General features: G+C 42.1%; 1 protein-coding gene across 1 annotated transcript in view; it reads left to right on the top strand.

Moving 5' to 3' along the window:
- Positions 1-1,654: 1,654 nt before the first annotated feature.
- The window catches only part of hcfc1a (host cell factor C1a), a 43,471-nt gene continuing 21,925 nt past the window's right edge, over positions 1,655-23,200 (top strand). The window contains exons 1-3 of the mRNA XM_056273074.1: positions 1,655-1,775; positions 2,897-3,097; positions 3,651-3,799. Of these exons, the coding sequence (XP_056129049.1) occupies positions 2,902-3,097; positions 3,651-3,799 (345 nt within the window). The 5' untranslated portion in view covers positions 1,655-1,775; positions 2,897-2,901. The remainder of the gene's footprint in view (positions 1,776-2,896; positions 3,098-3,650; positions 3,800-23,200) is intronic.

Raw genomic sequence — 23,200 nt, 5'->3', positions numbered from 1 at the left:
AACCAACGATCGGATTCTGTGATTTCCTTACCTGGTTTATTGAGCATGAATAACGACATCGCAATGCATCATATCATGGTGGCTATTATAAAGGAGTATGTCTGCCATCTAGTGGTCAACAAATATGCTACAAGAAATGTTCTAAATTCACCGGGTATAATGAATGAGTTACAACAGAATGTATGTTCCATCCATTCATTATCCAAACCGCTTATCCTGCTCTCAGAGTCGCGGGGGATGCTGGAGCGTATCCCTGCAGTCATTGCGCGGCAGGCTGGGAGACTGCCTGGACAGGCCGCCAGGCCATCACAGGGCCGACATGCCTCTATACATTTGTATAATGTATGCTATTATTAATCCATTAAACGCTTTAGAGTCTCTCAAACACTGTATTCAAAGATGTATGCAGTTTGTTGTTAATAAAACATATATCTATTCAACAAAGTACTGAAAACTCTAAACAGTATGTTCTATCAAATCAATACGCAAGTCTGAATGATGAGAGGTCGACATTTTATCAATTGAAGACTACACTGAAATAATAGTCTGCTTACCGAATTTGATAAAGATTAGATATAAAGTGGTAACCTCGTTGGCAGAGTATAAATAAAGTAGGAATTGCTTCGATGATCTACGTTAACCTGGCAAACTATACCGCTCTTTAAACTAATTCTATTAGGGAAAATAAAAATAGCCAATCAGATTTCACACAAAATGAGAGCTTTGTAATTAATTAGTCAATAAACAGTTTGAATGTAAGCAGCAAGACTTTTGCAGACAGAACAAAAAACAAACTCCTGTCAGTTTTGGGGTGATTTTTAACCTCTTTAAACTTCTTAACAAATTCAACCGTTTCATGGGCTTTAAGTCAATTCAGGAAAACAGTAAATGTCGTTCGGCACTGCGTTCGCTGTGATATGTCTTAACTGGTGTGCATATGTCCTTTTTTTTTGATAGATTTGCCACAAAAGTTATGGTGGGCATTCGGCTATTGATTTATGCAGGTATGTATTTTAACAGATTTAGCGCACATGCGAATATCAAATAGGTAAGTTATGTTTATTTTTGGCTCATTCGATAGACTCGCAACCAGTTACCCAAATGACTGCTTCCTTGTCCAAACCACATTTGAAAAGTTCGTCAGCTCTTCAACCTGCAATTCAATTATTTTAACAACAAACGAGCAAATACTACGCGGTGATGCTGTATTTCAAAGGCAAGGATATTTTGACAGGTACTATGACCTGCTAAATCAGCGGCTTTTCCTGTGGAGCGGATTTTAATGAAGTGGGCGTGGCACCTCTGAGACGCATTATCGGTAAATTCCAGTTACTGCTTGAAAAACAATCTTGCGAGTGGTGTTGGTGTACCAAGGCAAGTTTGGATGAAATACTCCCCTCGATTTAACTTTTATTTGCTTATAAAAATGTCACCCTCTTTAGTACAGGGACAATGTAGAGCAATAAAGCAATTTACAACAGCCTGTTGAAACATAATGCGATCGGCTCATTCACATTATAAATCAATTAAGTAACTTCATCGCAGAGACTGCCACACACCAATGAGACCGTGTAACAAAGTGTGCGACAATGTCGCCATGTTTACTATTGGTGACGCCAAATCTCTACCATTTTCCTCCGCCTCTGGTTGTCAAGAAGATGGCAGCTTCCAGGCAGGCATGAGAGGGAATACTTCTCCACAAATCGAATGAATTTGGATTACTGGTTTGAGATAAGACCACCTACTCATAATTTTAAATCACTGCATCGAAATAAGTAAGTAGAATTCTTTAATATCTTGGCGTTTTTTTTTAAATGTTGTGTTTTGTTGTGGCAAACCGCCCGGCCATTTTTTCTTGTGGGGGCTTAGAAGTAGGCCGATTGTCGAAAAGATGGCTGCTTCCAGAGACGGCATGAAACAAAATAATGCTCTATTTATGCAGTTGGGCAAGGTTTAATTATGTTATGAAATTACTGTTGCAGGCATATTTATATATGGTATACAATGCATGCTAAAATACAGTTTAACTGTTATGCATTTAATATTCATAACCCCCTGACTCTTTGACAGATGCTAGCTATGCCGCTAACATTGTTAGCATGGGCAAATTGGGGGTAACCACCTAGCGGCTCTTGCTAACGAAATGTAGCTAAAGCGCCTAGTTGAAATTATTGTGAACTCAAGCATATTTCTCGCCCGTTGTTGTTTTGTTCGACAGAAATCGTGGCGTTTTATTTTCCCTCCGCACACAACAACATAGTAATATCACTGAAATGTTTTCTCTATTGTAAATTGTTAGTGGAACGGGGTGCACGGAATGCTAAGCTTGCTAGCTACAATATGGCGACTCCCAGAGAAGCATGAAAATAGCCGTCTCCAATAAACCGTGGTAATCATAAATGTAGTCTGTTTGGAGATTTGTGCAACGTCTGTTGATTTTGGTGATTATTCTAACTTTCCGTAGCTCATGGTCGTGTAATTGTGGTGTATTTTTGTTAGCTTAAGTCGATGTGTAATTGTCTTTTTCGTTCGCTTCCGCCATTTTTCAGTTTGGCAGTAGCGGAGGTTTGTTTGGTTGCAAGATGGCTGCTTCCATGGATTGAATTCAATGGTTGCAAGCAAACAATCTGGCTGTTGATTGTCACTTAGAAGCTGAAAATTTTCGACTTTGTTTTAAATGATGGCACGCAACGACCGCCTCAGTTGACTGCAAACGATAAACATAGTTTGTTCTTTGCAATTTGGCCTCGGCTTTTTAGCGTAAAGTTTAAGCCGACAGTTCCATGCTAACTCTTGAAAAGTTGGATTCTTCCGATATTTAGACACGGGCATTGTGGTTTGCTTTTTAGACTTCCGATACGGTTTAGATTAAATGTTTCCGTTGTCCACCCTGTAGGGAAAATGTCTACTCCCGGTTCCGCGATATCTGGGGCCACAGGGTCTGTTCTGCAGCCGCGGTGGAAGCGAGTTCTCGGATGGTCTGGCCCTGTTCCCCGACCCAGACACGGCCACAGGGCTGTCGCAATAAAGGAGCTAATGGTCGTCTTTGGCGGAGGAAATGAAGGGATTGTCGATGAATTACATGTCTATAACACAGGTAAGTTCCTTATAGCCGCATGTTACCTCGTTTCATTTAGTACCGTGAGCCGTATTTTTTTTCTTTAAAACTGTTTTCTTTTACAAAGAAATTTTTGATTCTTGTTGTGGCGTCAGTTATTGCATAAAACCAACGTTAGTTATGTTAATTAGTTTCGTAGTGTTCCGAATTATATACAGGGCCTCAGCAGTCCTTATGGATCATTAGTCTGGTCAAAGTTTGCGCTCTCTGGTGGACGCGTTGTTTAAATGCATATCAAAAATGGCGCGCTAAAATAAAATGGATGATGGTGTCTGCTCTCAGTAAGCTAGAGGCCGCCATTTCTTACAAATAAACCCGTTCAGAAGACATACTTTGTTCTTTGTTGTATATGTATGAGCTGCCATTCCCAAGAGGACGAGTTGCTTTTGCTAAGCCATATTTAAAAATGATTTTCACAGAGCAGCTTCTATTTAGATATGTGTATCCTTTCTGTTCGGAGTTTAACTCTTGCTGATATCTATGCTGTTTATCACTTGGAATAAAACTATAACTTTTTCTATTTCCCATTTAGCCACAAACCAATGGTTTATCCCAGCAGTCCGTGGGGACATCCCTCCTGGTTGTGCAGCATACGGGTTTGTTTGTGATGGCACAAGGCTGTTGGTGTTTGGTGGAATGGTGGAGTATGGGAAATACAGCAATGATCTCTATGAGCTACAGGTAAAGCTTCTCAATGCTTTTTGTTATCATGAAAATGAGGAATTTAGTTTGAATATTACATCTCAAAACCAAATAAATTACACTTCATTGAAATACATGTATGCTGCTTTCAAGGAAGGTTGAATCGGTTCATCTGGATACAACGTTTATTGACAGATACGTAGGTTTGAACGGGGAGTCAAAGAGGCCATCTATGTTAAGAGGGAACAACCATCCCTGAACCAAGGGTGGGCCTAAGAGTACATCTGTCGCCATCTTACAATGCTGTGATTGCAACCACAGGGGTTTTCCTGCATAGAGAATTACGAGGCGGCTGCCTCCATCAAATTCCGTCCCACCTCCAGCTCTCAATGGGTGTCTTAATGAAAAACACTATTTTCTCATTTTTAACTGTAATTGGGGCATTACACCGTCGTCGATGTGGTGGCGCTGTATCGTAATCAGCACAGTGCACCTGGAAAGGCACTGCTAAAAATGCCAGAGGAAAAAAGCTGCAATTTTCCAGAAGTTTCCAGTTGTGAAAAGTGTAAATTAAAGTAGAGGCTTTTATGTTATATTTATGTTCAACTACACTGCAAGGGGGCCCATGTGAACTTTAAATGAAAACAATAGCTTATGTTATATTTGATTTAATTTTAAACAACTTTGCTGTTAAGTGTAAATTAACACATTAGCATTTATGTTGTATTTGATTTAATGCTGAACAAAGCACCTTTTTTTTATAAAATGTGCTTTAACGTGATAATTGTTATTTTCCTCATTCATAAAATCATTACAACTCCTAAAATACTTTGCTTGTAAAAGAAAAAGTGTTTGCTTGAGCCAGTTGAAGGCACGGTACACATGCACGTGTATGCGCATGATCAGGATGGTACCACCTCCGCCTTAATTTGAGCCTGGAAAAATCCTGCGACATTCCCAAATCCTCTGTGAATAGGACAAATGGCCATGGAAACTCTAGTTAATGGTCACACCCATATTTGCATATGAAACTGTTCATTGGTTTCTGTCGTTATCCAACTGTATTGTTTATAAGGGGTGCGGATACCTGCAGTCAGTTTAGACTGAAGTTGTCATTAAGTTGAGTAATGAAACGTATGTCAATAAACGTTGTATCCAGATGAACTGATTAAACCTTCTTTGATTTTCTTACCTGGATTATTGAGCATGCATCAAGACATGTATGCTGTTTTGTTTCCACCATAAAAGTTACTTGTGCTGTCCCTTGGCTGGTGTCCTTGAAGCTACAAAAATATGTGTTACAAACTGTACTTGAGGTGTCATCCATACATTTGCAAACTATAAAATTTAGGCTCACACTTGTTTCCTTAGATAATTACATTCCAGCTTGTTCCTGTGAGGGGAACAGATGGATAGTGCAAGTCTGTAGACTTGACAGATCTCCATTTCTGATTCTGGTGTAGATGATAATGGGCTTTTTTATAGGTAACTGATCGGTCTATTGGCTGGTTGTTTGCGATTTGTATCAATAACCAGATATCATTAATGTGCACGTTCCTGTAAATAACCCATACAATAAGGAGCAACTGTGGGCAAACATTTTTAGTGAATCGTTATCCACCTTATTCCTAGCCCCCATGATACCTTGCTTGAATTATGGGCGCGACTTCTGGTGCATCCTGTCCCTGAACCGGAACCGGCATTTTCCATGGTAACAGTACACTAACCGTCTTTCTTAGAGCGATTTGTACAGCATCTCTTCATTCATGAAGATCTAGCCAGCCAATGGTAAGGCGATGAGAAATTTAAAAAGCTCGAAGGCGTACCAATATCTATACAGCAATAAAGTCGGCCGGGTGTTATTTAAGGATGTTGGAAACGACCTTGTCTACCTAAAAGCAGACATAGAGCCGAGTGAGAGCCTGCACGTATCTCATCATAAGGCTTGGGTGCTAGCATCAGTGACAGGTGACATACAGACAGCAGGTTGCTCATGTATTGCAGGGCCAGGACGCTCTTGTAGTCATGCAGCAGCAATTCTGTGGAAGGTCGGTAAAGTAATGACATGAAAAGACACAAAAAAGGTGATTTTTATTGTGATATTTTTACAAATAAATTTACTGAACCGAAAATTGTACTGTACTTCAATTAATTCACTGCTTAATATGATGTTGTTGTTGTGGCACACAACCTCAAATCTCACAACTATGTACATTTAGTCAAGTACTGTGCTTGAGTACAATTTTGAGGTACTTATATGTTACTTGAGTATTTACATTTTATACTACAAAATACTATACTTAGTGCCACCTTGACCAACTACATTAAAGTTTCCTACTGCTTAAATATCAATGCATCAATATGATTCAGTAACAATATAATATAAGAGAACTGACAGTAACCACTGTGCATTATTGAGTACTTTTACTTTTGATTCATTAAGTACATTTTGTTGCTGATAATTCTCTACTTTTACATTTTGAATTTTGAGTGCGGAACTTTTACTTGCAATGGATTATTGTTATACTGTGGTATTGCTACTTTTACTTAAGTAAATGATCTGAGTACGTCTTCCCTCACAGTTGGATAATGAACTAAGGTTATTTCATTCAATGTACGTTGAGGGTGCAGTCAGGCAGGGCAAGACAGGGATGTCATGCACTGATGAGCAAAGAAAGTGGAATTCTGGTGTGAGGAAGAATGTAGGGCTGAGGAAGGTGAAACACATCAACTTTAAACCCCACCAACCACACCACGCATATCCAGGCCCATCAAGAAATTCGGTGGAAGATTCCTCAACCTCCCTCCAACTTTTTAAGAACCATGCAGAGTTCATAAGCCACAGTAATTCCTCGATAATGGCCCCACTATTTCACCTCCAGACAAATGGTCTTCTTCAGCTAAGCTACAAAGCAGATTTAGGCTGCAGCGAGGCAGGCCCATCTCACCAGACTCATCTGCAGGTAATACATAAAGTGCATACTTAGGTCACAACATTTTTTTTTTTCATTTAACCTTTACAGCGCTCCTGACTAACTTTTTCCACTAGGAACACTGGTGCTCCTGACTTAACATTTTAGGAGCACCAGCACAAAATTTAGGAGCACCACTTAAATCGACACGCAACACATTGATATGTTTCCGTCTTAACTGTATTGCTGATAAATGCTTTGGTAATAAATAGACCACCAAATAGACCATAAATAACAATGTAGTGCTTAAGAGCAAAAAAACAAACAAGTTAAATAAAATGTAAACTTTAAAGTGCTTTTTGTAAACCTAGGCACCAAATAATACATTTATAAATGTAAACATAAGGTATGTGGTCAGTAACATTACTGTCATTACAGCACAAGAACCACAGCAACACAAGTAAACACTGAACTCATACAGTATGCCTCTCCTTCCCTTCCCTTTAGTTAAGAGCACATCCCCTGAGGGCCACTAAGAGGCTCTAAGGGCCAACCCTTGTAATCGGGACTTCTAGCTCTTTTATCCTGACTGAACCACATATGTACAGCCTCCTTGGCATCAAAGTCCTCCAAGCTAGTTCCCTCAAGACTTATTCTAATCAAGTCCTCCACTGTGTCCACATGCAGGGACTGTCTGACATCAGATTTAATCCTCTTCTGTGCTGAAAATCCCCTTTCGCAAACAGCAGAGGACACGGGGAGGATGATCGTAATGTGCACAAGATGTAGGATGTTCTACAAAAAAAAACAAAAATGTTTAGCTTTGATTTCATCACGAAGTAATAATTGACAACCAAACATTCATGAGGAAATGATTTGTACCTTGTAATCAGAGCAGTATGGCTCCTTGGTTAGCATCAACTCCCAAAGCCACTCATAGGATTTGTCCATGTAGTTTCTGAAGATGAACATCTTCATGGACTGATACTCCTCTCTAGCCAGATTGGTGTCACAGCCATTTCTGAAAGGAGTGAAGAAAAAGATGACCAATCAATTTTAAATGATTTCTGTAGAATCAAGTTAGGTGTCTGAAAATGTTCTTGTCAATCTTGTGATTTCTATGCTCTGCCACTAAATGAGTATTTAAAGAGTCAGTGACCTTGTTAACACAGTGGAGAAGTGACCCAGCAGGAAATACAGCCCCTCAGCACCATAGTCTATTGGCTGGTCTCTCTGCTCTGGCCAGGAGTCATGACTGAAGATCTTGAATGACCTCACTGCCTTGGCTGTTGCTGATGGTGTGGAGTCTTCATCTATTAAGAGAGAGGAGGGAAGGAGGAGAGAGAGAGACAAAGAAAATATAAAAAATGTTATATTTTATAACAGTGATACATCTTCAACATAAAGATTTGTTATAGTTTTGTGTCCCAGGAGACTGCTGCAGTACAGTACACTCAGTTGTTGCCCTCATTGCTTGCTGCTGCTTTGGTGTGTTCACTGTAGTGTGCCCATCCTCTGCTAGTCCAGCAGCTTCTCCATTAAGGGTGACTCCCTAAAGTTAATACATTAGGGGGGTGGTTTGAGACAAGGATATAAAATAAAAAGTTAACTCAACTAAAATGTATAAAATAATGGTTACCTGATATTTGTAGATGGGGTGAGTATCACCATCACCATCCTCCTGCCTTCTTTTCTGGGCCTACCACCTGGCTTGAATCTGACTGCCATGGCCTCAACAGTCACAATGAGAGTTTCAATCCTATTGACAGCCTGTAAAACATTTTTCTTAGAAATGTGAACAATATTGTGAAGTGGAAAAACTAACCATGACCAGATCAAAATGAATCATACTCTTGATTAATTTAACTAAAACAATATACTGTCGCTTCAGCCTTACCTGAGGCAAGATCACATCGTTTCTCTGAAGGAGAAGGCTGAATTTGCTGACAATCAAATAGGTCAGCGAGGAAGTGACAGAAAGCTACAAAAGTTCCATCTTCCATCATCTTCTTGATCTACAGGACATAACCAATATATCAGTAATGTTTGTGGATCCAAGAGAATAAAAATGATAACATGATTTTAAAATTAAAACAGACCTTCCTTGCTCTTCCAGAAACATCTGCATTGGTTGATGAAGCAGTCAAATGATCCATGTGGTAGTAGACTGCTGTGAACTGCCCCGGGTTCTGCAGATGTGCCAGTCCTTTCCTCCAGGTCTCAGTACGGTCTGCAGGGCCCATGTTACATGTGGGAGCCAGCGTATCCCACTGACACCACTTGGGATGTTGATGTGCACATCCAGCTCCTCTCCGGGGGCTCTCAGCTCTCATTGACTTGCAGCTGTAGTGATATGTCTTCCATACCAGGTTAAAGAGATTGTAAACTTGGTCCACCATGGGGTTTTTCCTTTGCATGGACAGCATTGCCAGCTCCAGTCTTTAAAAGCATTGCATAAACTTAAATGAATAGCTTGCATGGTTTCCTACCCAAAAGTTCAACTTAATTGTCCAAACCTACCTGTGTGGCAAGCAATGGAATGGCACAATAACGGTCCCCGCCTCAACTTGGAGGAGGGCTATTACACCCCCTTTATGCCCAAGCTTGACTGCTGCACCATCTGCTCCCATGGCCACTGTCTTCTCCAACCACCCTGTCTCTGTCCCCAGTTGACGTGAGGCGTTTTTGGTGGCATCATAGATTCCTTCAATAAAAACGACATATCTGTAATTGCAACACCAAAACCACCAGACTGTTACAGTCTCTCCCCCCTTGCCATCACACTTATGAACAGTTAACTCACTGCAATAACCATTGAGCAGTAAAATACTCACTGTACCTACAAATAAATATTTTAGTAATAAAGTACAATAAATATGTCACTCACATATCTGAACAAGCTGTATTATACTGTACATAACCACCTACTTACTATAAATTAACACCTTTTTACATTATTTATCGTCACTCCTTCACTTCTTTGCACTATATCTTGTTTACATTTCACATAAACAGTTTCACCTGTATATAGTCATTCCTAGTGTATATTTCTGAAGACTGTTCTGTGTGCGAGTACAATGAGCCAAACCGGAGTCAAATTCCTTGCATACCTTGAGCGTTTGTGTGCTGGACTTCCACGTAGCCAATCAAAACATTCACTGGCCTCCCTTGCTTCAGGATCCGTGCATACACAATCTCGCATTCCTTGGTTGACACATCCGTGTCGCCATCAATCATGAATGAGAGATACATGGAGTCTGCTATTTTTTTGCCTGCCTTCTTTTTAAGTGTATCAGCTATCACTCCAATAAACTGGGCACATGCCGTGTCATTGCTGTATGTAGGGTTAACTTTAACTCTGTTCTTTTTTAATAAGTGTACGTGACCCTTGAATTTTGTGAATGGTAGCTCTTCTTTGGCAATGTAGTACGCTGTATTGAATTTTATTTCCATTTCGGCCTCTTCTGCAGAACAATTTGCAGATGCCTTCCTTTCAAATGCCATTTGCAGAGACACTGAACTTCCAGTCATGCATCTGTCCCTGCACAGTTTGTGCTTCAGGCTGTTGTTGTGCTTAAAGATGGTGTCATGCTTGAACATAGCGGTGCCAGTCGAGGGGTCGGCAAACTTGGTTTTCTCCACAAAAGTTGACCCACATTGAGAACAATACATGCAGTACATGGTGCCTTTTTTGTTGCCAAATCACAGTCATGGATATTGCACAAGCCACTCCTGTCGAAAGGAATATGTCTTTGCCTTTTTAACATGACCTGCTGCTTCCTCGTCTGAACTGTCATCAGTTTGCGTTGGTGGAACAGGAGGAGGGTCTGAAGGAGGGTCTTTTCATTTAAAAAACAAATCAATAGTTTGTTTCATTGTTCGTTTCACAGCGAGAGCAAGTCCTACTGAGTGGCGAATGACATCCCATGCGCAATTTCTTTTTTGGGGGGGGTTTCCCCCCTTTTTCTCCCCAATTGTACCTGGCCAATCACCCTGTTCTCTGGTTCATCCCGGTCGCTACGCCAACCCCTCTGCCGACCCGGGGAGGGCTGCAGATTACCACATGCTTCCTCCGATAAGATACTTGATTGTCATTGTGCGCATACAACAAAATTACGCGAAATTACATGTGGCATCGCCAGCCGCTTATTTTCACTTGATGGTGAGGAGTTTCACCAGGGGGACGTAGCACATGGGAGGATCACACTATTCCCCCCAGTTCCCCCTCCCCCCTGAACAGGTGCCCCGACCACATCCGGCTTTCCACCCGCAGACACGACCAATTTTGTCTGTAGGGACGCCTGACCAAGCCGGAGGTAACACAGGGATTTGATCCGGCAATTCTTGTGTTGGTAGGCAATGGAATAGAGCTACACTACCCGAACGCCCCCACGTGCGATTTCCCCCCCACCCCCCCAACACCACAATGCTGCTTTGTTTTGGTCATGTCACGAGAGCCTCGCGGTAACTCCTCTTCTCACTCACACATGTGTACACACACACATACACCAAGCCCACTCATTCACACACAAGTTCTCGTTCTTACTGGTTTTCACATGATTAAAAAAAAAAGGTTATATTTCAAGTCGCACCAGTGCGCCTAGGTTTAAAATTTACTTGCACTGATGCCAAAACTAGGTGCAAAATGTGACAAAATGCTTTATTTATATAGGTAATCCCGTTGAGACAACGGGGTCTTGTTTTCTAGAGAGACCTGTCCTGGAACAAACATAAACAATACAATACAACACTGAGTTAGACAGACAGACAGACAGACAGACAGACAGACAGACAGACAGACAGGTTGATCAGTACAAAACACAAAAAAACATCAGATGTATTGCTTCAGTAGTTATCAATTCAAGCAGATGGAAAAGCACACAAAGATTGACAGAAAGTAAATGTACACAAATTTAAAGTACAGTGTTCAGATAATAAGAATTAATGATTAGTTCATGATATTATTTGTGAAGGATCTGGAAAGGCAAATATTAATAACAAATTTGGGCTACTTTAAATAAACAATTTTAAACACTGTGCCTTACTTGTAGCTGTTGCCAGACTATTCTCTACTGCAATTAAGCATCTAAACTAGAGATGCACCGATTGCAATTTTCTTAAAAGTCTGACCTGCCGATTCTGATTTTTGCCGATACCGATTTTCTTTCTTTCCAAGAACTATAATTAACAGCATACAAAAACATTATTGTAACCATTCCTTAATGGAAAATGTTATGTTCATAATAAAAGACTATTAAATTACTTACATTTTCTCCAAAACTGTTCCAGGTTACAGGACTTTTCTTACTCTAACTCAAATAAATCTCAAAATAAAAGTGCCCCAGGTTACTAAACAAATAAAATCCAATTGAAAATGAATTAGAGTATATCTCACTTTACCTAACATGTTTTACATTCCCAAAAGAAAACGGGTGCAAAAGAGCTATATAACAACACACCTGATGTTATATATTTACATAAAAAGGTTATCCATGGAGCCCAGCCCAATGTAAATGGAGATTTAAGGAGTCATAGTGTCATCTTGTGGTAAAAAGAAAAAAGACTGTTTTGACTGCGGCTGAAATAGTATCTGTGTTTAAGGAACTTGCAATTCCATTACCTTTAAAAATGCACCAGATACAGTACCTTGACCTTTTTCTCTTTTTTACACATCTCAAAATAAAAAAGTGGAATCCAGGTTACAGTTTTTGCAAACCTCCAACTAAAAATGAAGTGCAGTATTTGTAGTTTTCCAAATGAAAACAGGTGCAGCAGGTAATAGAAACAAAAGAATATAACATTACATTACATTACAGTCATTTAGCTGACGCTTTTATCCAAAGCGACTTACAATAAGTACATTTAACGTAGGAAATCAGGAGAACTACTAGTCATCAGAGGTCATAAGTGCATCTAAACAAGCATCTAAGAGCAAAACCAGTGCTAAGTAAAAGTGCAAGAAAGAGTTTTTTTTTTAAATGAGTGAATACAATAAGTGCTAAGAACAAGTAACAGGGTAGTAGTTCTTAAAGAGGTGAGTTTTCAACCTGCGCCGAAAGATGGGCAGCAACTCCGCTGTCCTGACATCAGTGGGGAGTTCATTCCACCACTGTGGGGCCAGGACAGAAAAGAGCCGCGACCGGGTCGATCGGCAGCAAGGGCCTCTGAGCGACGGGGCAACCAGGCGTCTCGAGGCAGCAGAGCGAAGTGGTCGGGTGGGGGTGTAGGGCTTGACCATGGCCTGGAGATAGGAAGGAGCTGTTCCTTTCACTGCCCTGTAGGCTAGCACCAGAGCTTTAAACTGGATGCGAGCAGCTACTGGGAGCCAGTGTAGGGACATGAGAAGGGGAGTTGTGTGGGAGAACTTAGGGCCGTTGAACACCAGACAAGCTGCAGCTTTCTGAACAAGCTCCAGAGGTCTGGCACCTTTAGGTTGTTGTCAACGTATGTATAGGCCTACTGCAATCACTTGAACATTAATGGCAAGTTTTTCTTCACAAACAAGCATCTCTGCCTTGTCACCAGATAGTCAGTTTCTTCTCTCATCTACCACATGTCCAGCCAAGCTAAACAAGCGCTCGCTGTCAACGCTTGTACACAGGGCAGAGAGATAGACTCGGGCAAGTGGAGCAAGTGCAGGGAAACGATCTTTATTGATCCTCCAGAAGGTAAATGCATCTTCAGTTCTGCTGATGGGCAACTCAGACAGGTAACTGTGTACCTGCACAAACGAAGGGCTGGCCAGCAGTTGCTCCAACTCAGAATTCTCCTTCAGTATTTCGTCATGTACTGAAAGCAGGAGACCACATAGCTTTTTGGCTGCAGGTGCTTCTGTGACAGGTCTAGGTGCAGTGGATGCTTCTGCAACAGGTTCCTTAGGTGCATGTCCGGTCTCCCCCTCCAGCATAGTCAGAAGCAGCCGTTTCACCTGATCCTTAACTTCTGCTGAGAAGTAGCGATTCTTGTACCTTTTGCATGAACAGACAAAGACAAGGATAGTTCAAATGATTGTGTCTCAGATATAGCCAGGCAAACACATACCCTAACTATTAGCCTATAGCTATATAGCTATGTTTATTAAAATTCATTTTATAAGTACAGTAATAGATTAATAATAATAGTTATATTACTACAGTAGCAGTAGGCTAATAACTTGCCTGGGAACAGTGGCCAAAGTGTACAGCGGCTCCTTTTCGATGTTGCTGAACCTTCTCTGAACTATCTCCAACAATGTGGTTTTTGCAGTTCCCACTCCATGGTCTGTCTACCCTTCTTTCCAAAAGCTGTTTCAGCACAGTAATGGCTGGAATGATGTCTGCAGCTGTTGCTATCGAGGAGCTGATTTCTTTTGTGAGTTCCTCAAAAGGTGCGAGGAGGCTCAACACGTTATCAATTAGCCCCCACTGGTGCGTGTTAAGGCTAGCAGCTCATGCTCTGTAGTGTATATGCCCCCAGAGTGCGTCTCTGCTCCATCAGTGATTGTAGCATATAAACTTAGCATAAAAAGTAAGGAAATTTGTGTTAGGTAGATTATTTCTTTGTTGTAACAATGCTTCTTGGCAATAAATCTTATATCAGTCACCTGATTGTCAGCACCTGGGGTACCAGAAGCTCAAAACAAGAGTCAATAGCAACAGCAAAATAAGCTGTTTGGCATTGGCAGAGAAGATTTGGCAACATTTTCATGGGCGCAACCCACATACTCAGCTCTGCTGCTCATCCCACAAATGCATGTTCCTTACAAATGTGGCACCATTTAAAACGGAAATAAACAGGCTTTCCAATGGTATAAGATTTATTGCCAAGAAGCACTGTTACAATAAAGAAATAATCTGCCAAACACAAATTTCCTTACTTTTTGTGCTAAGTATAGCATGTACTATTCCATCTGGTAGGAACATCTTGCTGCAGTCATTTCTTAGGCTAACCCAACTGTCTCTGGATGTCGTGAATAGGCAAGCAGAGAGTGTTTAAAATGTCCGACAATCTTCCTTCCAGTTGCCCTGGTGTAAGTGATGCTTTGTTGGGACAGCAGACCCTCATTCACCGCCAACTGTAGTGTGTGTGCCATGCAGGGCAAACTCGCCAAGTTGCTCTCATCAAGTGCTTTGGTTATATTTCTAGCATTGTCTCGCAACACCACATGAACCCTGGTCTTGTCTATGTCCCACTGTTGTAACATTGTGTCAAATGTAGCTGTTAGATTGGCAGCAGTGTGGGACCCAGGCATTTCTTCACAGTGTAGAAGGACTTGGTGTTACTGAAGTCTTCATCCACCCACTGAGCAGCATTGACATCAAGCTTATGTTATATGTCCAAATGTCTGTTGTAAAACTGATTGTTCCTTTGCAATCAGCTAGCAGGCTACATGTGTGCCGCGAAACAACATTAAACAACTCTGGTAATGCAACATCTGAGAAGTATTGCCTACTTGGTATTGTGTATTTTGGACTCAGATAATTTATCAAATTTCTGAAACCTCTGTCCTCAACTACAGAAAATGGCTGGTCATCCAGTGCCATGAATTCCACGATTTTCCTCGTAATGGCTTTGGTCTTTTCATTACTGATACCAATGAAAGATAGCATAGGCTGCTGACTTGTAGCTGGCTCTGCGCTCTCGCTAGCTTTTTTAGATGTTTTGCCTTTGCTTGGGCATGTTGGGCAAGTTGGGCATGTTCACCAGGGTGATGGTTTTTTAAGTGTCTGATTAAATTAGTTGTTCCAAATGTTTTCAATGTTGTTCCTATATGGCTTATTTTGGACTGACAGGTACTACAAATTGCGAGCTTTGAGTCATCTTCACTCACGCAGAAGAACTTCCGACATGTTGTCTGTGTTTGTGTGTGTGATGTTACTCTGTGCCGCTGCATGGGCAACGTGCATGTTGTGTGTATCTGTGTGTGCCTGTGATGTTACTCTGTGCCGCTGTGCGCGATGTGCGTGTGTGGCTGTAATGTCTTTGTGGCGCTGTGTGTGCCTGATGAACCATGGTGTGGTTATGTGCGGCACGTGTGTAAATTTTTGTGATCGGCAAAAAATCAGATATATAAGAGTGGTCGGGGTCGGTCACCGGTCACAGCCAATCAGCTGAAAACCGGCCGATTTCGATCGGTTGCCAATTGATCGGTGTATCTCTGCTCTAAACGCATCTCTACTCTAAACCAAGTGGCGTTGTATGGGGGACTAGGGTTGGCTAATCAGAATCCAACTTGCACACAGACATCAGGTTACATAGCCTAGGTTTAATATTTTCAAAATAAATAGTCTGTATCTGTTGGTTAAAACGGGATGAAATTAGCATCTGCCAAATAAAGGGTAACGTTAAATGTCCGTGGCAAGTAAAAATTTCAGGTCACCTGCCTGTCACCATGGCAGACAGGTTTTTCTTATACTAATAATGTTTTTTAAAAACAATGCATAAGTTAAGGATAGTCAGGGATAGTCAGATTCTGAAAATGGAAAAAATGTGGTGTAAACAAAGCTAGCAAACTAGTCGACATCACATTAACTTACCTGTTGTTGTGACATGATGAGTCATGATGAGTCAGCGTCTCTTCTTCTCAGGTGGCCTCCCATATAGTCCATGGGCCAGACGATATTTCGGTACACTCAAGGTGGCAAAACTTACTTATAATTTTTGAAAGGATCCATGTCTGTAGATGATATTTTGGTATGATAACCATTCCTGAGTGGCAGCTGTATCACAGTTATCAGCTCATGAAGTTAACCACCCGCTAAACTAAATTGCATTTTAGACGCTGGTGCATATCCTGGTTTAGCCTCATGGTCAGGACATTTTTCAATGTTCTATAATATTGTCTTTGGTATCATTTTAAAGGGGACCTTCTTAGCTTTCATTCAAGCCCTGTTGTGGATATTTCTCACAAATATAGAGGTCACTTGAGCTCTTCAACCCGTCAATAACACACATCTTTCTGCAATTTTCGCCTAAACTATATACTTTCTTTTAGCCCTGTGGCATCTAGGAATATCAGGGACACAAAACACAAAAACTGGAATACTCACAGGACTGTAAAGATTCAGAAAATGTATAATATACCCATACTATTTCATTGTGTGAGGTGATTGTGAACCTTAAATGAGAACTAGACCAAAGCCAGTTAGGTCACAAACTGGTCTCTATACATTTGTTTAAATACACAATCAAAATACATGATAAAAAGGAATACCATAGTGAGGTAATGAACTATTTTAATATTTTAAACAACATTGACATTTACATATACTTAGTCAATGATACATGTAATCCCATATCATTAGTGGGTCTATGTAATGGTAATGGGTAGGGTAATGGGTATATGTGAATATGGTTACGTTATTGTTATCAAGCTCTGGGTAACCAAGTCCAGAATTAACATCCTGTGCATCAATAGACTACTACCACAGTAATACCATCAGAATCATCACACTGTCATTCATCAAACTGCTCGTTTCTCTCATCATCTGACTCCCCAAGTTCAAAGTCCAGTTCTGGACCATCCTGCTGTTTTTGGTTACTGCAGGTCTGTAACCTGCACATGTCTGTGCATGGAAGTCCATTTGACAGGCGCATGCAGCTTGGCATTTTGCATGAGTGCACACACTTGCATGTTAGCATTTCTAAGACCACATCTGGTGCAGGTGGGGAGCGCATCCAGTAAATGGCCAGCTTGCCTTCATCGTCTGTCCATCCATACTCAGTAGGGCTTGGCACCACAGGGTTAGCCTGCAGACAGCACTTCCATATTGCTGCCAGATAGTTGGCTCGTTGAACATGCATAAAGAGACGGTCTCTACATGGTGGCAGCTGGCTGGACTCAACCTCTCCCCTTTTGGTGCAGAAGAGCTGGTAACGCAGTTTGTTCACCTCAGCAGTGCTGCTATTAGCAACATACATCCGACAGGTGAACTGCTCAATTTTCTGGAACAGCTCATCACTCACATCCCATGTCTGTCCCAGTTGACTAAAAGTCTCTTGGCAGGAAGTGTGCTTTCTCACTATCTTTAGGGCATTCAGCTTCCCTCGACCAGCGAATGCACTGACAGTGTCGCAGCCTGTGAAGGCATGTAAGCCAATTAGGCTGTCACAGATGCTGTCTCCAAGTGAACTTGCCAGTTTGGTGATGTCGACAAACCGTGTGCAGTTCTGAGTCCCACACTTCTGGTAGATGGGACAGGTGATGTCCTTCTGGAAGCCAAGACAAAGCACCATGACATCAGTGTCCTCAGCTGTGATGATAACTGACTTTGAGCCCGCATTTGCTGCATGCAATGCATGCAGGAGCAGACGGGTGTCAGCTTCTTCATGTGTGGAGTGCAGTTCTGCTGCTTCCTCACACCCATCTTCTGTCAACTTGTAGCAGGTTTCCTCACAGGTCATGTACAACACCTTGCCATGCAGCATAGCTCTGTATCGTGGGAGTTTCCACTCTTCCACCAGAACCTTGATGAGACTGGTCTTGTTGGAGGAACTGCACAGAAATTTTCTCCACTGCTGGACGTGGTGTCCCCCTGCAAGATTCTTGTACTGGAGAGTGATGTCTCCACCCCGGTTCAGTCGTTCAGCATCTTTGATCGAAGTCTGGTGATAGACATCAAAAACAACATAAATCCTCCCACTCTGTGCTCCCTCATGGAGGACCTGGGTCAAGGCTGACTCTGCCACCTGTGCAAAGGATTTGTTGTTGCCATTCATTTTTTGGACCAGGCTCATCCCATCAATGATGGAAGTAGATGGGATTGGGATGTCTTCTGCAGGAGATACATTCTTTTCAAGCTCTCTGGCAAGTGCAGCCTTGTTTGTTTTTCGTAAGGACCCATCAGCATTTGCCAGTGCCCATGGTAGTGGGCCCAATGGGTAGGCAAGGACATCCTTCAGATTCACCTTCCTGCTTTCAGCCACCAGGATCATGTGACTGAAAAGGTTTCTATCTGCCTTCAGAACCACATCCTGTGCTTTCTTTCCATGAGCTTGTTTTGTGCTGACATTGGAGAATGTTTTCAGACTTTGCTTGGTCATCTTGTCGTGGAATTTCACAGGTGGTGGGTCTGCATCTAACCTTGTTTGCTGGGATGCTTGGTAGGCCTCTTCTCCTTTCTCAAGAGCTCTCAAGAGATCTATGGTCACATCAGGTGGAGCCATGTTGCCAGTGGAGAGGCTAACCAAATCAATCTCATCAGGGGACATAGGATTGAGCCAGTTATTCTCCATAAGGTCCATGAGAGACTGGACATCTGCTTCATCTCTCTTGATCCTTGGACTCTGTAGATCTGGATGAGACCATTTGCATCTGCCTTGACCTGTCAGGTCTCTCAGCTGTCTGAGGTACATGCTTCTATACTCAGCTGTGAGATAATATTTGGTCACAGCTCCTGGCTTCAAGCTGAATCCCTTTGTCCCTCCAGCTGTTTGGGTGTCTTTGTTCACCGTTTCTTCTATAGCTTGGTCAACAGGGATTCGGCCAAAGGGATTGGTGGAGCCCAGTTGGACTGAGAAGCCTCCTTCCATGAATTCTGTGTACACATCTGGGTGTGTGATGGGCAGCTCAGACATCTGGGCGTAGTAGTAGGGGAGGTAGCGTGCATAATTCATCCTGTCATAAGCAAAGCACCATGGGATCATTGCTCGAATGCTAGCCAAGTGTAGCATCCAGTCTCCCTCTCTGGATGCTCGGATGAGCCCCAACAAGATTTCAACCATGTCCAAATAGGACATCCAGAAGTTTGAGAGGCTGCCGTTTCCACCTCTAAGGAACTCACGGTAGACTTCAAATAGATCCATGATGCGTGTACAAGAGCTGTTCTTGAGGACCTCCTTCAAAGCATGTTGTGAGACTTCTTTCCCAAGGCTGTCAATGGTCTTCAGTGTCTCATTCAGGTGAACCATGTCATTCCTGTGAGTTTCTTCCAACCAGGACAGGAAACCATTCAAGGTCAGTCGCATGAGAGCCTCATACAGGAGCTTGTGTAGTCGCACTGCCCTGTTGTACTTGCGGCCATCCATAACACCAGCAATTGAGTCTTCTGCAATCATGCCAGACTCAATGCAGAGGTCTTTGAGTCCAGCATCTTGGAAATGCTTTCCTATTATTGCCAGCAGTGTGCAGATGGTGTGGAATACCCCAAGCCTAACGATGATATCATGGAACTTGTCATGGTGTTTCCATGTGATCTCGACAGCCTTCGCATACAGGGCTTGGTCAAAGACACAGACAATCTTCCTCAAGCCTAAGCACTGCATGATGCTCAGTGACTAGTTAAGCACCTCGTTGACAGTAGACATTTGTGTCGCTGGAGCATTGATGGTAGGCAGATAACCTATATTGTCGGGGATGACCGTCCTCTCTCCTCGAGTCAGGATGTTGAAGCCTGTCCAGCTGCTGACTGACTGTTCATCTTGTTGTGACATGCGTGCTAGGACCCAAAGAAGGTTTTTCTCTCTGGCAAGCTTAGTATTGGCTGCAGTATCGGCATCTGACTTTTTGCTTTGTGGTGGCCCTACCCGTTGTCCAGCAATGTAAGTTGGTAACATTGGTGGGGGTCCATCAATGCTTCTCTTCTTTGTTTTGGGAACAGTGGGCATGGGTTGGACAGGAAGTGGATTGACTGGCTTTGCTTGCACAGCAATCCCATTGACTCTGTGAGATGTTCCCTCACCACTGACAGTTTGTTCAAGACGGTCGATATTGTCCCAGGCTAAAGTTGTGAATATGCCAGGATGGATGTTAGCTGGAAGGGCAATGCCACTCCCTGATGATGAGAGTTTCTGGAGACACAGGGCAGTGTTGATCTCTTCCATCTGTGAATAGGACACACTGTGACCAAGTCGGTTGAGGATGTTTATCAACTCTACATTTCCTGTCAACGATTTGACACTGAATGGCAGAACAATGTGCTTGGAAGGCTTGGTATTTCCACATGTCACTGCATATACTATGTCATGGCCAAATGACTGCAGAAGGCACTGCACTCTCTGGGATGCATGATCAGGATCATTTGAGCCTGTGAGTAGAGAGTACAGGAAGATAATGAGCGACTCTGGAATGGTAGGACATTCTGCTTCTGGTTTGACTTCAGGCGGCCAGGTTTGAGGAACATCTTGACTTTTAATATCTGCTCTCAATTTGATGGCTGCTTTGGCTATAACATCTTGTGCACTGACACTTTTCAGGGTCTGCAACTCCCTTTTGAGAGACTGATTTTCTTTGGCAAGTTCCCTCATGGACAAGTTATCGGGATAGAGGAGGAATTTTCCTTTCTCATCAGGGAATATCTGCAAGGCTCCAGCAAACTCACTCTCCAGGTTTCGCCTTATGTGCTTCTTGGTTGATTCCTTGACTTGGGCAATGCCTTGGGAGTTCATTGAAGCTACCAGTCTAGAAGAGAGATCAGTCATTGTCATCACTTGAGGATTGCCAAAAAGCTCCATCCTGATGAAGCGGAACAGCTCATTGTATGCCTTATTCACAGCAGCTTCATACTGGGCTGCAGCATCATCATCTTCATTGCTGGCAACCTCTCCTTTGGAAACCTCTTCTTTGGTGTAAAGTCTATAGCATGACCTGTGGTAGTGCCCTTCAGCTGCTACAAGGTCTCTACTCACAATGGCAAGGATTCTGCTGTCCCTTTTCTTTGTGGCTGCACTCCTGATCTTTGCATCAGCTCGCAGTTCTCGACACTGCACCAGTACTTCTCTCGTATTCTGTCTCTTGGAATATTTGCTGTTTTTCTGACAAAATATGCACTCTGCATCATAAGTCCTAGATGTACTTGGAGCATGTCGAGCTACTCTCTTAGATTGTTTCTCTTCAGCAGAGACACAACTTTTCTTTTCTTTTGCAAGGAGGCCATCAAGAATTTGCTTCATAGTGAAGATACTGCGACACTTTCTGTGGTAGTAGATTGCTGGAATCTGTCCCTCAGGAATGTCTTTTGCCAGTTTCAAAACTGGTGCATGATTTCGTATCTGAGCTGCCCTGAGCAGAGTTCTCCATGAGTCGACACTTTGTAGTGAAACCAGCTTATCTGTATCATCAGAACAGTGGATAATGCACTCCACCCGTGGGCGCTTTGGTATTGGGTAAAAACTTGCTTGTTCACCAGTGGCCATATTCAGTCAGTTTTCACCTGCCACATACAAACAAATACATGTAACTTAGGTGTATGAACACTACTAAAACAAAGTTTACTTTGCTTCACCAGCGTCATATTACCATTATTTACCTTACATAGCCACAAATAGATACATTACCTAGTTGCTATGCAACAGCTGTATTTTGTCCACATGAGGCCGCTAAAATCAACACAAGATGAAAGTTCCTCGTAGCCACTTTAACTAATCATATTAACATATACATTAAAAGAACATGCTAACATTATGGAAAATTAGCTTACAATCTTCTCCAGAGTGAGACAAGAAGATAGATACCAGTTTCCTCTATATGTGTTTAGTAGAAAGCTATCTGGCTGCACGTTAGCCTAGCTTAGCACAATGAATGGAAGTACACAGTACTGGTTATCCTTGGTTGTTGGCCAACTAAGAACTGTCCCAGAGTTTAAGCTAGGCTAATCAGTACCAGGGGTGTTGAAATGCTATATTTGTAAAAATCTGGGCAAATACACAATCGTGAGAGGCACAGAAACAGGTTTCCTGAAAGAAAAATGAAATAGCTGCTCATTTCGAAAGGTTATCATGTATTATTTTGCTTCTGTTAGTGTACCACATAAAATGGCACCAGTGAAGTTGTGTCACCTTGGGTGATATCGATATCTGGTCTGACCCATGGACTAACTGGCTTTGGTCTAGTTAGTTTCTTAGTAATAATGCCTTTCTAATTTAAGGTTCACAATCACCTCACACAATGAAATAGTATGGGTATATTATACATTTCCTGAATCTTTACAGTCCTGTGAGTATTCCAGTTTTTGTGTTTTGTGTCCCTGATATTCCTAGATGCCACAGGGCTAAAAGAAAGTATATAGTTTAGGCGAACATTGCAGAAAGATGTGTGTTATTGACGGGTTGAAGAGCTCAAGTGACCTCTATATTTGTGAGAAATATCCACAACAGGGCTTGAATGAAAGCTAAGAAGGTCCCCTTTAAAATGATACCAAAGACAATATTATAGAACATTGAAAAATGTCCTGACCATGAGGCTAAACCAGGATATGCACCAGCGTCTAAAATGCAATTTACTTTAGGGGGTGGTTAACTTCATGAGCTGATAACTGTGATACAGCTGCCACTCAGGAATGGTTATCATACCAAAATATCATCTACAGACATGGATCCTTTCAAAAATTATAAGTAAGTTTTGCCACCTTGAGTGTACCGAAATAGGAAATTTTGGGCTCTGGCCCATGGACTAATAACCCAGAAAAAGTGTTGGGTAAGGTTTATCCAGCGTTGGCTTCTTATCAACAAAGTGAAACGAGCACCAAAGAGTTTGAGTGGGCTTTTTTAAGTTTAAGTTCTTTAGCCAATTTCATTTTGCATCGTCCTCTTGTGGGAGGCAATGGAAAGTGTA

The sequence above is a fragment of the Lampris incognitus genome, chromosome 2, assembly GCF_029633865.1.
Source record: "Lampris incognitus isolate fLamInc1 chromosome 2, fLamInc1.hap2, whole genome shotgun sequence".
In the NCBI taxonomy this organism is placed as follows: Eukaryota; Metazoa; Chordata; class Actinopteri; order Lampriformes; family Lampridae; genus Lampris; species Lampris incognitus.
The sequence above is the reverse complement of the archived record's forward strand: the minus strand, read 5'-3'. Positions and strand labels throughout refer to the sequence as shown.